Here is a 14,507-nt window from a genome sequence, read left to right as displayed (position 1 = left end):
ATCAACACATCATCGAAGAAGGGGGTGACGCCAGGAATCCCTTTAAGGAGAGAGTCCATTAGATTCTGGAATATGCCTGGTGCCACGCTGACACCGAATTGCAGCCGCTTTACCCTGAACGCTCCTCTGTGCATCACAATCGTCTGTGCCTCTGCTGTGGCCTCATCTACTGGCAGCTGTTGATATGCTTGGGCCAGGTCCAGCTTGCCAAAAATTTTCGACCCAGCCAGGGTAGCAAGGACATGGCTGACCACTGGCACTGGGTATGCATGGGCCGTGAGGGCCTTGTTTATGGTACATTTGTAGTCTGCGCAGATGCGGACCGAACCATTAGGCTTGATGGGTGTGACGATTGGGGTTTCCCAGGGGGCATTAGGCACCGGCTCCAGCACCCCTTGCTCCACGAGTCGGTCCAATTCCTCGTCTATACGGGGTTTCAGGGCGAACGGGACCCAGCGGGCCTTGAGCCTGACCGGTCGTACTGCGGGGTCAAGCTGTAGAGCAATGGGGGGGCCCGTATACTGTCCCAATTTTTTTAAAAACAACAACGTTTTTTTAAAAAAAAGTTTATTAAAGTTTCAAAAATTATATAAAAACAGAACAATACAAGAAAAAACAAAAAGAAAAAAAAGAAAAATACACACAAACAAAAAAAGAACAAGTATACTTTCAATCCCTTATTTTCTTATAACTTACTTCCCCGACTTCCTCATACCTCCCCTTTCTGTATTCCAATTTCTAATTTATTTGATTCAATAAATCCTTCCCCTTCATTCTCATTCAAATTTTGACCTTTCTTTTTCTTTTACTTATCCATTACAGCTGAAAACCACATAAATTCTAAGCCAGCGTCATTCTAACATTCAATAATTTTACAATATTTCTTAAGATAGTCCTTAAATTTCTTCCAGTCTTCTTCCGCTGTCTCTCTCCCCTGGTCCCGGATTCTGCCAGTCATTTCTGCCAGTCCCATATAGTCTATCACCTTAATCTGCCATTCTTCCAGAGTGGGTAGGTCTTGTGTCTTCCAATACTTTGCGATGAGTATTCTTGCTGCTGTTGTAGCGTACATAAAGAAAGTTCTATCCTTCTTTGGCACCAATTGGCCGGACATGCCCAGAAGAAAGGCCTCTGGTTTCTTAGGGAAAGTGTACTTAAGTACCTTTTTCAGTTCATTATAGATCATCTCCCAAAAAGCCTTAATCCTTGGGCATGTCCACCAAAGGTGAAAGAATGTACCTTCATTTTCTTTACATTTCCAACATTTATTATCAGGCAAATGGTAAATTTTTGCAAGCTTAACTGGGGTCATGTACCACCTATAGATCATTTTCATAATATTCTCTCTTAAGGCATTACATGCCGTAAATTTCAAACCGGTGGTCCACAACTTTTCCCAGTCAGCAAACATGATGTTATGACCGATATCTTGTGCCCACTTAATCATGGCTGACTTCACCGTTTCATCCTGCGTATTCCATTTCAACAGCAAGTTATACATTTTTGACAGATTTTTAGTATTGGGTTCTAACAATTCTGTTTCCAATTTTGATTTTTCCACCTGGAAGCCAATTTTCCTGTCCAACTTATAAACCTCCAATATTTGATAATAATGAAGCCAGTCTCGCACTTTATCTTTTAGTTTCTCAAAGCTCTGCAATTTCTGTTTGTCACCTTCTTGTTCCAAGATTTCCCAATATTTCGGCCATTTGGACTCCATATTGAGCCTTTTCACAGCCTTTGCCTCCATTGGGGACAACCACCTTGGAGTTTTATTTTCCAACAAGTCTTTATATCTTATCCAGACATTATATAATGCTTTCCTGACAATATGATTTTTAAAGGCCTTATGAGCTTTCACCTTGTCATACCACAAATATGCATGCCATCCAAAAATATTATTAAAACCTTCTAAATCCAAAATGTCCGTATTCTCAAGAAGCAGCCAGTCCTTCAACCAGCAGAAAGCTGCCGATTCATAGTATAGTTTGAAGTCTGGCAGGGCAAATCCCCCCCTTTCCTTTGCATCAGTTAAAATCTTAAATTTTATTCTGGGTTTCTTGCCCTGCCAGACAAATTTAGAAATATCTTTCTGCCACTTCTTGAAACAGTCCATCTTATCGACGATTTGCAATGTTTGGAACAAAAACAGCATTCTAGGCAATACATTCATCTTTATAACTGCAATCTGACCAGACAAGGAGAGCTTCAAATTTGACCAGATTTCTAAATCTTTTTTCACTTCTATCCAACATTTCTCATAATTATCTTTAAATAAGTTCACATTTTTAGCTGTCATGTTAATGCCCAAATATTTGACTTTCTTAACCACAGTTAAACCTGTCTCATTCTGAAACCTCTCTTTTTCAATAGCTGTTAAGTTTTTCTCTAATACCTTAGTTTTTGACTTATTCAATTTAAATCCTGCTACTTGACCGAACTCTTGTATTAGTTCCAAAACCCTTTTAGTACTAGATTCTGGCTCTTGTAATGTAAGTACCAAGTCATCTGCAAATGCTTTCAATTTGTATTGTTTAGCTCCGACCTGTACCCCTTTAACCAGCTGATCCCTTCTAATCATGTTCAGCAAAACCTCCAGGACTGATATAAAAAGTAATGGGGAGATTGGGCACCCCTGACGTGTCCCTTTTTCTATCTTAAATTCTTCTGTAACCACATTGTTAACAATTAGCTTTGCTTTTTGTTCAGAATATATTGCACCTATACCGTTTTCAAATCCTTGGCCTACCCCCATCCCCTGAAGATTCTTCTTCATAAAACTCCAAGAAATATTGTCAAAGGCTTTCTCCGCGTCCACAAATATCAAAACTGCTTTAGTGTTTATGTTCACTTCTAACTTTTCCAAAATATCAATTATATTCCTTACATTGTCTGACATATGTCTTCTCGGGAGAAATCCCGCTTGGTCTCTATGAATCTCCTCCATCAAAACTTTTTTAAATCTCATAGCCAAAATGTCAGCAAAGATTTTGTAATCCACATTTAGTAAAGAAATAGGGCGGTAGTTCTTAAGTTGAGTCTTTTCAGTCTCTGTCTTCGGTATAAGTGTAATAAAAGCCTCTTTCCACGATTCAGGTGCCCTTTTCCCCTCCAAAATTTCATTGCAGACTTCCTTCAAAGGTTGTATTAGCCACTGCTTCAAAGCTTTTTAATATCTGGAAGTCAACCCATCCGGTCCCGGAGATTTACCCAATTGCATATTTTGAATGGCACCTTCTATTTCCTGTTCAGTTATTTTCTGGTTCAAAACTATTTTACTTTCATAAGAGATTTTCTTTAATCCGTTTTTCTCAAGAAATTGTTCTATGTCCAGTTCTTTCTGCGGCCCTTGTGAATATAGTTGTTTAAAATATCTCTGGAAGCAATTTCTAATCTCAATTGGATTGTAGATGTTCTTTCCTTCCACTTCTAAATTTGTCACCGTATTCAGTTTTTGTCTTTTCCTCATTTGCCAAGCCAACAGTTTACCACATTTATCTGCTGATTCAAAAGTCTTTTGTCTCATTTGTTTGATTTTCCATTCTATTTCTTGGTTCGTCAATTCCATATATTGTGTTTGGTATAACTTGATTTCTCTCAAAATCTCATGAGACTTTGGTTTTGATCTTAATTTCCTTTCTCCTTCTTTTATCTTTTCCAGAATCTTATCTTTCTTCTCATTTTGGCTTCTCTTCTTTATTGCATTTTGTTGTATCAAGAATCCTCGCATAACGGCTTTGCTTGCGTCCCAGATTACTCTTTTTTCAACATTAGTCTTCATATTTATTTCAAAATAGTCTCTCAAAGTTTTTTGGGCCTTTTTGTATACTTCTTCATCTCTAAATAAGGTGTCATTCATCCTCCATCTGAAGGAGCCAGCTGTTATTTGCTTCATCTCCATCTTTACGGCATTATGGTCGGAGCAAGTTTTTGGGCAGATTTCAACTTTTTTAATCTTTGGAGCCATTCCTCTAGTAACCCATATTTGGTCAATTCTAGTCCATGTCATTTTGGCTTCAGAAAAGAAGGTTCCCTCTCTCTCAAGAGGGTTTTTTGTTCTCCAGATATCAACCAAGTCCATATTGTCAGTCATTTCAAAGAAAGTTTTTGGTAGTCTTCCATCTTTAGTAACTACCTGTCTTTGTGCTTTGTCCATATTAGTTGATACTACTCCATTCATGTCTCCCATTAAAATTAGGTTATAATCCATATAGTCCAACAAAATCTCATGCAACTTCTTAAAAAATTCAGATTTCCCCTCATTCGGTGCATAAATTCCTACAATCAAAAATTTTTCTCCTTGGACTTGAATTTCAATTGCCAAATATCTTCCTTGGTCATCTTTAAAAATTAATTTCGGCAGCAGTCTTTCCTTTGCATATATCACCACTCCTCTTTTTTTGACTCTGTCAGATGAAATAAATTCTTGTCCCAATCTTTTATTAATAAGTATTTTCCTATGTGACCTCGTCACATGTGTCTCTTGTAAGCAAATCAAGTCCAATTGTTCTTTCTTTAATATATGAAAAATACTTTTTCTCTTCCGGGGTATGTTCAGACCATTACAGTTCCAGCTTAGAAGTTGCAGAGCCATGATGGGGTTATTTACTTTTCCCTCCTACTGCTCCAAGTAATTGTTCTTCTTCAGTCGGTAGTTGCAGTCCAAAAGATAAGTTTGCTATGTCCAGTATTCCTTTTCTTGATGAAGTTGGTTCTTGTCCAGATTCCACCTCTTTCTGAAGATCCTCTTCGTGGTCTCTCAAAAACTTGTCTTTATCACTCACTGTCCTTATTCTTATTTTCTTTCCTTTATATTTGAAAGATAGGCCTTGAGGAAATTCCCACCTGAAAAATATGCTGTTTCTTTTCAGTAAAACCACCAGATCTCTATAGTAGTTTCTTACGTCCAAAATGTACTTCGGTATATCTTTAAAAATCTCCACGTAAGAGTCTTCAATTTGCAATGTTTTTTGGTAGTGCCATTTCAAAATTTTATCTCTTTCTTCTTTAGATCTTAAAGTTAACAAGCAGTCTCTTGGCCTATTCCTTCTTTGTCTTGTACCAAGTCTAAATGCACTTACTATCTTGAATTCTTCCTTCTCAGGGCCCTGTTGCCAAAAGTCTGAGAATTCTTTTGTAAGAAAGTTCGCCAAATTGTCCCTTTCACTTTCCGGTACTGCCCTAATTCTCAAATTTCTCTCTTTCCTTTGCGGATCGATCATGGACAGTGTCAGTTCATGGCCCTCCAGTTTTTTAAGGACCGGTGGAATTTTTTCCTGTGTGGTAGTCGCAATTTCCTTGGCCTCCTCTGCAATCTTTCGAGTTGTAGCCGATTCCTCTAGTAGCTTTTCAATAGTCTCTGTATTAGAATTCACCTTCTTTCCAAGTTAATTTATACTTGTAGTATTTAAATCAATTTTTGCTGAAATCTCAGCTACTTTCTTATTAGTTTCTGCAACTTGCTTGTTAGTTTCGGCAACTTGTTTACTTGTCTCTGCCCCTTGCTTCGTTAAATGTTCCAAAGATTCATTAATTTTCCCAAGTGCCTTAGCCAATGCGTCTTCCGATGACATAGTTCTTAATTTTGTTTGTGAGGCAGAAACTGCTCCTGTACCTCCAGATGTTGAGGCCCTTCTTTGTTGTGAAATATCAGTTTTGTATTGTCTACCGGATCTTAAACTTTTTTCCTGTAGCTCTACTTTCCCTTTGCCATCTGCCATAACACTCTCATGCCAAGCCAAGGTCAGTCACGCAGTTGTGAGATTGTTTATAATAGGAATTTTCCAGTGGCTCAGCAACTAGTAGTTCAGTTATTATTGTTACAGTCAAGTCTCCTCTAGGGGGAGAAATTCTAGCTTCACTTTCCAAGTTCTGAAACAAAGTATTCTTTAAAAATCCCCCATGTCTCCCAATTTTCTCCAAAGTTATTTAATTGCAACACAGTCCATATAAAGTCCAGTGACACTGTATCCTTTCAAAAAATTAATTCAGAAATTTGCTCCAAGGTTACTTCTTTACCTTGATGTGCAGACAACCTACAGCCAGCTTCCCTATCAAGGCAGTCCGTCCCCAGGGTGTTAAAACAGCAGTAAAATTCCAATTCCCTTCTTTTCATGCAGGCATATATAATACAATTCCTCCCCTTATCCTGCCTACAGGAGGAGGGCTATTTTTTTTTTTTTAACGGTGGATTTGTTCTTATTCAAATGTAGATTCTTTAACAGTTACAGCTTGACAGTCTCTTTGTTTTAATCTGTCTACAGAACGGAAAGGCAGACTTCCTTTTTATACCTTTCCCGTCTCGGTGCCGAAATTCATCAAATTTAGCTTCAATTTAGTCCTTTAATCATTTATCCTACTCACGGGTAGTTGCTTTTCTTAAATCCAATTCTTCGGAAGAAATCAGCGCTCTCTGCTAATGGCGATGCGGCTTCACTCCACAGGCTGGGTAAACAACTCTCAGCACCGCGCCGCTCACCCGCTGCTGTTCAGAAGCCTTTAAAAAGGCTCTTCGCAGGTTTGGGGGGGGCGCAAAAGGTGCCCGCCGAGTCTCCTTGTTCACAGGCTTCACCACCTGTGATTTTTAGGGGTCCCCGTTTCGCCGTAACGGCAGGACCCGAACCCGCAGAGCAGACTCCCTCTGGAGCTCAGAGGGGAGTCGGCCATTAAGCGCTCGCGCTGACCGGAAGTCTCGTATACTGTCCCAATTTCCCATCGTAAACCCCCGGAAATTCCTTGCATATGGCATCCACGTCCACTTGTAAGGTAGTGTGGTTCACCCCGGTGACGGCTAGCCCCAGTGGTCCAAACCATGCCAATCCCAGTAAGCTAATGTAGGGGCCCTTGACCACAAGCAAGTCCAGTTGCCGCGTCCGCCCTCGGTACTGCACCCTGAAGGTCCCCACCCCCATTGTGGGGACCTTACGTTTCTGGAAGTCCCGGAGGGTGAATGGGGCCGGCCTGAGTTTGGGACCCCCAGTAGGACACAGTTTCCTTAAGGTCCTTGCCGAGATTATGGATAGAGTTGAACCCGTGTCAAGCTCCATGCGGCATGGGGCCCCCTCTATCTGTACCTCTACATAAATTTTCTCTACGTTGGGGTGGGGCAACTGGTATACCTGGAAGTCCGTGAGCTCCGTCGAGTTGCCTTGGTGCGTTGGGCCCCAGGACCTGGGGCTCTTGGATTGGTCATCTGATGCCTGGCGTCGGGTGGGCTGAGCCCGACACACCCGGGCGATGTGTCCCAATTTTCTGCACTGCCTGCACTCTGCGTTGCAGAAACGGCAGGTCCTCCTCTCGTGACTTTCTCCACAGCTTGCGCAGTTCCCTCCTTCTCGTCGAGGCAGCTGTGGTATGTGGGCTGCTTGAGTGCGCTGCTGTACTCGGTGCACCTCCTCCCTGTTGGATCCTGAGTCGTCGGTGAGGTCTTCGTGGTGGACCCTCGGTTGGGACGGCTGGCTCGGCCGTGCCTCTTGCATCGACCTCTTGGCAGCTTCCGTTGCCAGGGCCTCCTCCAGAGCGACCTGGAACGTTAGGTTCTTCTTAGCGTAGAGGCGTCGTTGCAGCTTCTCATCCTTCAGGCCACCGACGAGGCGGTCACAAAGCATGTTCTCCAGCTCTGAGAAGTTGCAGAACCAGGCAGCTTGGCGGAGAGAGGTCACAAACCCCGTTATGGTTTCCCCAGGGGCTTGCCGCTTTGCGTAGAAGGCATTTCGACGAGCCACCACTGAGGGCTGTGGCGAAAAGTGCCCCTTCAGCTGTTCCATTATTGTTTTGTATGGAACAGTAGCAACGTCTTCAGGCGCAAGGAGAGCCCGGGCGATTTCAAACGTCTCCTCTCCGCAGACGCTGAAGAATATTGCCCTCTTCTTGGCGTCTTCTTCATCGGTGACCCCTTTGGCTTCTAGGAGGAAGGTGAAACGGAAGGCGTACGGTTCCCAGTCTCCAGATGCTGGGTTGAACGGCGAGAAGCTGCTGTCGGTTGCCATTCTGAGTTCCTTGTGTCCCGGAGCTGAAGCCTGGATACACGGTGCGAGGCAGCGGTGCGGCAGGTGGCGGTACTGCGATGCTGTGTGTGGCAGTCAGCTCAGCGGGATCCCACCTTCGTCGCCAGTGAAATATACTCAGAGTCGCAAAGTGATTTCATGCTCTTTATTCAGCTCATAGTGGTGAGGAGGAATGAATGAAAGTCCCCTCAAGGTATCTGCTTTATATACATTATTTACACAATGGGCTGCACATGATTGGCTAATTCCGGAATTCTACTGTAAGCCAATCAGGTTGTGGATTCACTTCTATCTGGAGCATGATTGGGTGGTTCCTGCCAACCAATCAGACTGCTGCATTGTTCTAGGACCAATCAGACTGCTGCATTCTGAATCCTATTGTTCTAGGACCAATCAGACTGCTGCAGTTTGGATCCTATTCAACTCAGTACATAACATAAACATTGCAATACACCAATATATCACAATATCTGAAATAAGATGAAGGTATGTAGAGTCATTGGCTGGCTTCACGGTTTCCCCCGCATTGTGATTTCTGCTGCCCCCTGCAGGAGGGCAGGGGAAAGCTGAACCGGCAGAGTCCACAGGGGCTGCAGGAATCTCGAGAAGCATTGTCTGGCTTCACAGTTTCCCCCCACATGGTGTTTTTTGCTTAGTACACACACACATCATGATTCGCAATATATTGCCAGGTCAGAAATTATGAAACCAGTCTTACTATCTAGACTTCAAGCTGATTTGAAAATATATCTATATTGACATATTGCCCGGCCCTAGCCACAGCAAGCATCTCAAGTGGGAAAACAAAAAACAAATTGCTTGCACCCCAAATCCAAGCTCCCCCTCCCCTATTAATATGCAGCTAGTAATCCTCCCACTCCAGATGTGCAGTTCACCCAAAAGCTTACTGAATATGCAGCTGTGGACATGAGGTTTGGCTAACATTTTATTTAAATTGCTGGAACCTGCCCTGGGACCTTAGGGTGAAGGGCAGGAAATAAGTAACAAAAACAGCAACAGAACATGGATGGGCCTTCATAGGTTGATGGGCTGCAACCCCAGCCAGCATGATGAGATGATGGGGTCACATGTTCACCACCCCTTGTCTAGAGCACGTTGCAGAGGCAGTGGTAGAAACTGAGCAACAGCTGGAGCCCCAGCCCACGACTTTGTATGGGCAATGCAGCACACAGCAGCTGGTGAACCATGCCTCCCGCCTCCTTCCCACCTTCCTCTCCAGAAATGTTCAGGGTGGTTAGTTCTATCTCAAGCTACCACATTCAAGACAAAGAGAAAGAGAGGAGGGGGGAGCAAGAGAGCTTTAGGAGCACAGCAATGGCAAGCAGCCCATCACTAAAAGGAGTTGGCAAGGATGGAGAATTTGATCCCCTCATCCCCAGGGCAGCTGTTGTTTAGGACCCAGTTCATCCCCCCTCCCCCGCCACCAATACTCCCCACCCCTGTCTTGAGAGAGAGAGGGGGTGTGTGTACTGGTGTGGGGAATGACACATGCTGTATCAGAGTCTTAGTGCAAGAGTAGCTGGTGCATGCTAAAGAACACAGGAGCCTTGCTGGGTTAGATCAGCATTTTGTTCCCACAATGGCCAACCACATGCCCTTGGGAGTCCATAGGGACACGGAGACAATAGCACTCTGTCCATCATGTTCCCCAGAAACTGGTAATCAAAAGCATGTGGTTTGTGATAATAGTGGCAAGAAATAGCCCTGACCAGTAGCCACTGATAAACATATCCTCCATGATTCTAAATGTCTACAGCTGTCCAAATTGACAGTCACCACTGTCTCCTTGTGGCTATGATAATACACCCAAGTAGATATGATTTCGAGAGGAGTGACATTTCCCTGAGCCACCCCAAAGCAGCCACTACCGCTTCCCAAATGCCAGTGCTCAGGTGGTAAGAGTAAGCCAGAGTGGCATAGCCTGTGCAGCAGTTGCTGAGCACAGAGACAAGGAGAAAACTGGCTCTTGGGGCCAGAGGGGGCTGGCGCCTGCATCATGAGACTGGGCTTTCTGCCTCCCGGGCTGCCAATCGCAAGCGGACCCAGAGTCAAGCAGCGCAAAATCAGTGACAAGCAGTGATGGCAAATTCTGGTTTCGTCTCCGTTCTCCTCTGCCGAGTTCTACAAGGGCCACGTTGAGACTAGGGAAGAGACCAAAGCAGAGAGCTAGAGCCACCACCTGGACTGGATTTGAGTCAGAAGGCAGGCAGGTGCGGGTTGCCTGAGAGGAAAGTCAGGTTGGTGGGGTAGTGCCTGGTTTGCCCTAAGGGACCAGCTGCCACTGCATGGAGCAGCTGCTGATCGTTGACAAGGGCAACTCCATTTACGTGCCTTCGAGGCACATGCACACTGCCGCAAAGCTGGAAGGGGCACTTGAAGGAGCAAAAATGTCCCCCCTGAGGCATCTGATCAAGGCCTGTATTTTAAAATGAGCTTAAAGATTTGCAAATGTTTTATGCCAGGCAGAAAAGCAGCTGGCTAAGTACTTTGGCAGATGTTTTTCTTCCTAAACAGCCCCCCCCCCCCATTTATAGCAGTAGCCAAAATTCTCAAAGTTGTAAAAGGGAATTACAGGCAGGGAGCAAAGGTTATACTGACCCTACATATTACAGAATACAATCAAGCTGCAAAAACACTAATTAAGAGTTTGTAAATAGTAAGTGTCAGAGCTGCCCAAGGTCCCAGCTCACAAAGGACCAACGCTGCTTTGTTGTTAAATACAAAAGTCTTTATTGAAGTTCAGTTTCACTTCCAGAGCCGCAGCGCGCAGCCCCACGTCTCAAGCTTTAGACCGCTGATGACCCTTCTGAATCTCCTCCCCCTGTACACCAATTTAAGACCCTCGCCTTGCTCCACCTTTTCTGCTGCTCCTTCCTCCTCTGGGTCCGCCTGCCCGCCGGGGTCTCGCCCTTCCTAGCCTCTTCTGACGCTGATTCCCCTGAGCCTTCTCCCTCCCTCCGGCGGGCTTTAGGAGCTGGTTCCCCATCCGGGTCTCCCGCTGTCCCGCGCGCCTGTACATTTGAACTTGGCGCGCGCGCCCAGCCAGCAGTTTTCCTCCTAACCGTTTCACTGCTGCTGTCACTGCTTCCCCCTTCGGGTGGGCTAGCTGCAACTGAACTCCCCTCCATTCCCCCACTCTCCGATGGAGGCGTGGTCAGCCCTGACTCACTCTCCCTCCCCTCCGGAGGAGACGCTGGCCCTGACACATGTGACTCTTCCCCCCCACTACGCTCTGGTGGGGAAACTGGTCCCGATCCTCCACTGCTGCTTTGGGGTTCCCCTCTGGCTCCTTGTTTCTGGTGCGTCCCCCCTGGGACCCCCCTTGCCCTGACCATCGGAGCCCCCTTCTGGGAATCTTCTGATTCGCTGGAGAAGCTCATAGAATCTCTCGGGCCACTGTCATACTCCCCTACGCTGCCCTCGGATTCTTCCCCTTCGCTCTCCAATTCCTCTCTCCCCAGTGCTCCTGCTCCTGATTCCCTGACAGTAAGATTTATTGTTTAACAGAAAATAATACCATGTGATTCCCATTAGAGACTAGCCACATTTTCCTAAGGTTAAAGGGCAAGAGCTAATGGGAAAAGCAGCTGGCCGGGAAAGGGGGGTGTAAACTGAAGAGGTTTCTTTTGAAGCTATTTTTACTGAGTTCCTTTTTTACTTTGCAAAGACCTCTTCTTCTAAAAAGCTGTCTATGTTAATGTATGAGATTTGTTGGCTTAAATGTAAATATGCAAAGGATTTAGAAAGTAAGAAATGTTAGATTCTTATGTTAGATTCTTATTTCATTGATGGTGTGTGAGAATGTGAACCCAAGATCTCTGTTTAGACAAAAATTTAATACCATGAGCCATCTGTTTTAGCCATCTATTTTGCAATGGAGGGGAAAGGGGCAAAAGGTGATCTGGTAATTAAGGTGCCTTGTCGAGGCAAATGTAAGATATATGGCTACTTGTCTGCCATTTATGGATAGAAGGAAATATAGCTGTTTGTCTCCCATAAAAGGTAATAGGAAATGGGTGTATCTTTTATGATTGGTTCTAGCAAACAGCCAATAGGAATTTCAACCAGGCTGATTGGACAGAGGCAGCCAAAGGAGGAGCAAGGTGGCTGGGCTGAGGAAATATAAGTGCTGACCATCAGGGCTGGAGTGGGCAGAGCTTTGGTAACCATATACCACTGTGCCTATCATTTATTTGTCTGACAAATAAATTATTTTAATTTCTCTATTGCTGCGTTGAATATTTCATTCCAGCTAAGTGTTAACCACAAGCAGGGTGCTACACCCCCAAGAGCACAAAAGCAGCAAAGTGGCATGGAAACAGCATCTCGACTCCCTCCCAGGAGCTTTGGCACCGAACTCTCAGGCCTGTGGAGAGTTGGAGCAAGGAGTTTTGCAGGGAGGCTGCTGGTTTTCAAAAGGCCTTTCAAAAGGGTTTCCGGAAGTTTAGAGGGTGTTTGCAGGCTTTTCCAATGCTGTCCCCAATATACGCAATTTCATTTAAACGCACGGTACCTCGGAACGCAACCCCCGTGTAAACAGGGCGTTGCCTGTACCTGATTTGAGCCCGCTACAAGAACATCTAGAGGATAGCAAACCAACTGTTACCTTTTCTAGGAAGCTGTCTTCTCCCTGAGATCAGAGGAGGAAGGCAAGAGCAAAAGACAACCAAGGGTGTTAATGGCACAGGCCCTGAGAAGAGAAAGAAACAGCCCGTTGGCTGAACAGTATCTGGGCAGATGTCAGGGAAATGCACACGGTTCAGTGGCCCTGCGAAAGGGCAGGTGGGAGGACCAGAACCTGGGATGACTCAGTCAAGGCAAACAAAGGGCATGAACAGCACACAGGAAGCGGATGCACAGCTACAGAAGCTGAAGCTGAATGCAGCGGAGGACCCCCAGCCCCCACATTTCTGAGTGGAAGAGCAGCTGTTTTTCAAGCAGGCAAGCAGAGTGGGAAGGGTAGACATTCAGCACATGAACCTGCCAGGTAAATCAACCCCTTTCCCTACCAGGTCAATAAGTCTGGTGACGGGAACTTCGCCAATCGGCTGCCTCATCCAGCACAAGGCTTCCAAGGATGTCCCGAAGCAGCTTGGTAGGTAGCTCCCACTGATGGTGAGGAAATAGTCCTTGCCACGGTCAAGGTGAAGGACAAAGATAGCCTCAATCTTCTCTTCCTTGCTGACGTACACATCCAGGGAAATGTCCACCGTCTCACCTAAAACGGGAAGAGGTCAGGTAGATACACTCTTTGGCACAGCCAAGTTGGCTTGTCTGTAAATTAAAAGTGAAGACAGTGAAGAATTGAACAGAGGGACACAATGCGAGCCTGCTGGATCAGGCCAATGGCCCATCTAGTATAGCATCCTGTTCTCACAGGTGTATGGAGGAAACCTTAACTTCAAGAATTAGGAAAAGAAGCGACTCAGTTCCCACCCCCACCCCACTTTCCTCTCTAGTCCTCCAAAGCAGCAGCTGCACAGAAGATGGTGACAGGATACTGGGGGGCGAGAGAAAGTGATCCTAACAAAAGAATATAAAAAGGGAAAGCATTTATTTGTCTCCTAAAGGATTTTTGCGCCCCCAATGTAACTTTCTTTTTTAGTTTAGATTTCATTGAGTTTTTAAAAGTTTGGCTAGTTCTATATGATCCCCAAGATATTTTTGTGCCTCCACAACATAAAAATACACATTGTTTTAAAAAAGTAATTTTTTGACGGACTGCTCTCACTGGTTCCCTGCGATGCCAAAAGGTGTTTTGGGACCCTCCAGCATTGTTTGGCTTCAATTCATTTGTGTGTGTGTCTTTGTTTAAAGCTGGTCACACACACTTTTACACTTTGGGCTCAGCTGCTTTGACGTATGGCCCTTGGAGGCTTGAGCATGGGGCAATGCAGCCCACAAATGTTAAGCCTCCCCTGCTCTACCAAACTCCCAAGGTTTGATGGAGGAGGGTTGGAAAGAGGAGGAGAAAAGGGGGGATGAAAAGGAAACCAAGGCCTTCCCTAGATGACCCTTGGGGTCCCTTTCCAACTCTACAGTTCTACGATTCCAGAGAGAGACGCGCTGGGCTCCAAGTATCCCTTGCAGGGCTCAGCGCGAAGCCATGGCTTCCAATACTGGCTGTCACTGAGCTTGGGGATAAAGGAGAAGTGGAGGGTGACCTGCCCGTTGTTTGTGATCTGGAACTTCTCCTTCTCAAACGGAAACTGCAGAGCAAAAGGGGGGGGAGAGAGAGTGCTTGCCTTCAGCAGAGGCAAGGAAACGTGCTCCAGGGGGAAGTTTGTCCTTGGCCCCGGGCTCTCATTTAGGGGACTGCACATGCAACAGGTCCACGTGGGGCTCTCCAGATATTGCTGCACTTGCCACTGGCCATGTTGGCTGGGGATGATGGGAGTTGTAGTCCAGCATCTGGAGGGCACCACGCTGGCTACCCCTGGAGTCTTTGCCTGCGAGGAAGAGGAAGAGGCTGCCGCTCAG

The 14,507-nt window shown here is 45.4% G+C and overlaps 1 protein-coding gene across 1 annotated transcript in view; it reads right to left on the bottom strand.

The window, feature by feature from the left end:
* LOC310753757 (inositol polyphosphate 5-phosphatase OCRL-like) overlaps positions 1-14,507 on the bottom strand; it is a gene marked incomplete at both ends in the record, with an annotated part of 639,872 nt that overhangs the window by 579,562 nt on the left and 45,803 nt on the right. Inside the window, 3 exon segments of the mRNA XM_083595101.1 lie at positions 12,634-12,657; positions 13,037-13,240; positions 14,090-14,218. Coding sequence (XP_083451227.1) covers positions 12,634-12,657; positions 13,037-13,240; positions 14,090-14,218 — 357 coding nt within the window.

Source organism: Podarcis filfolensis (genome assembly GCF_964270895.1).
Source record: "Podarcis filfolensis genome assembly, chromosome: W".
Classification (NCBI taxonomy): domain Eukaryota; kingdom Metazoa; phylum Chordata; class Lepidosauria; order Squamata; family Lacertidae; genus Podarcis; species Podarcis filfolensis.
The sequence above is the reverse complement of the archived record's forward strand: the minus strand, read 5'-3'. Positions and strand labels throughout refer to the sequence as shown.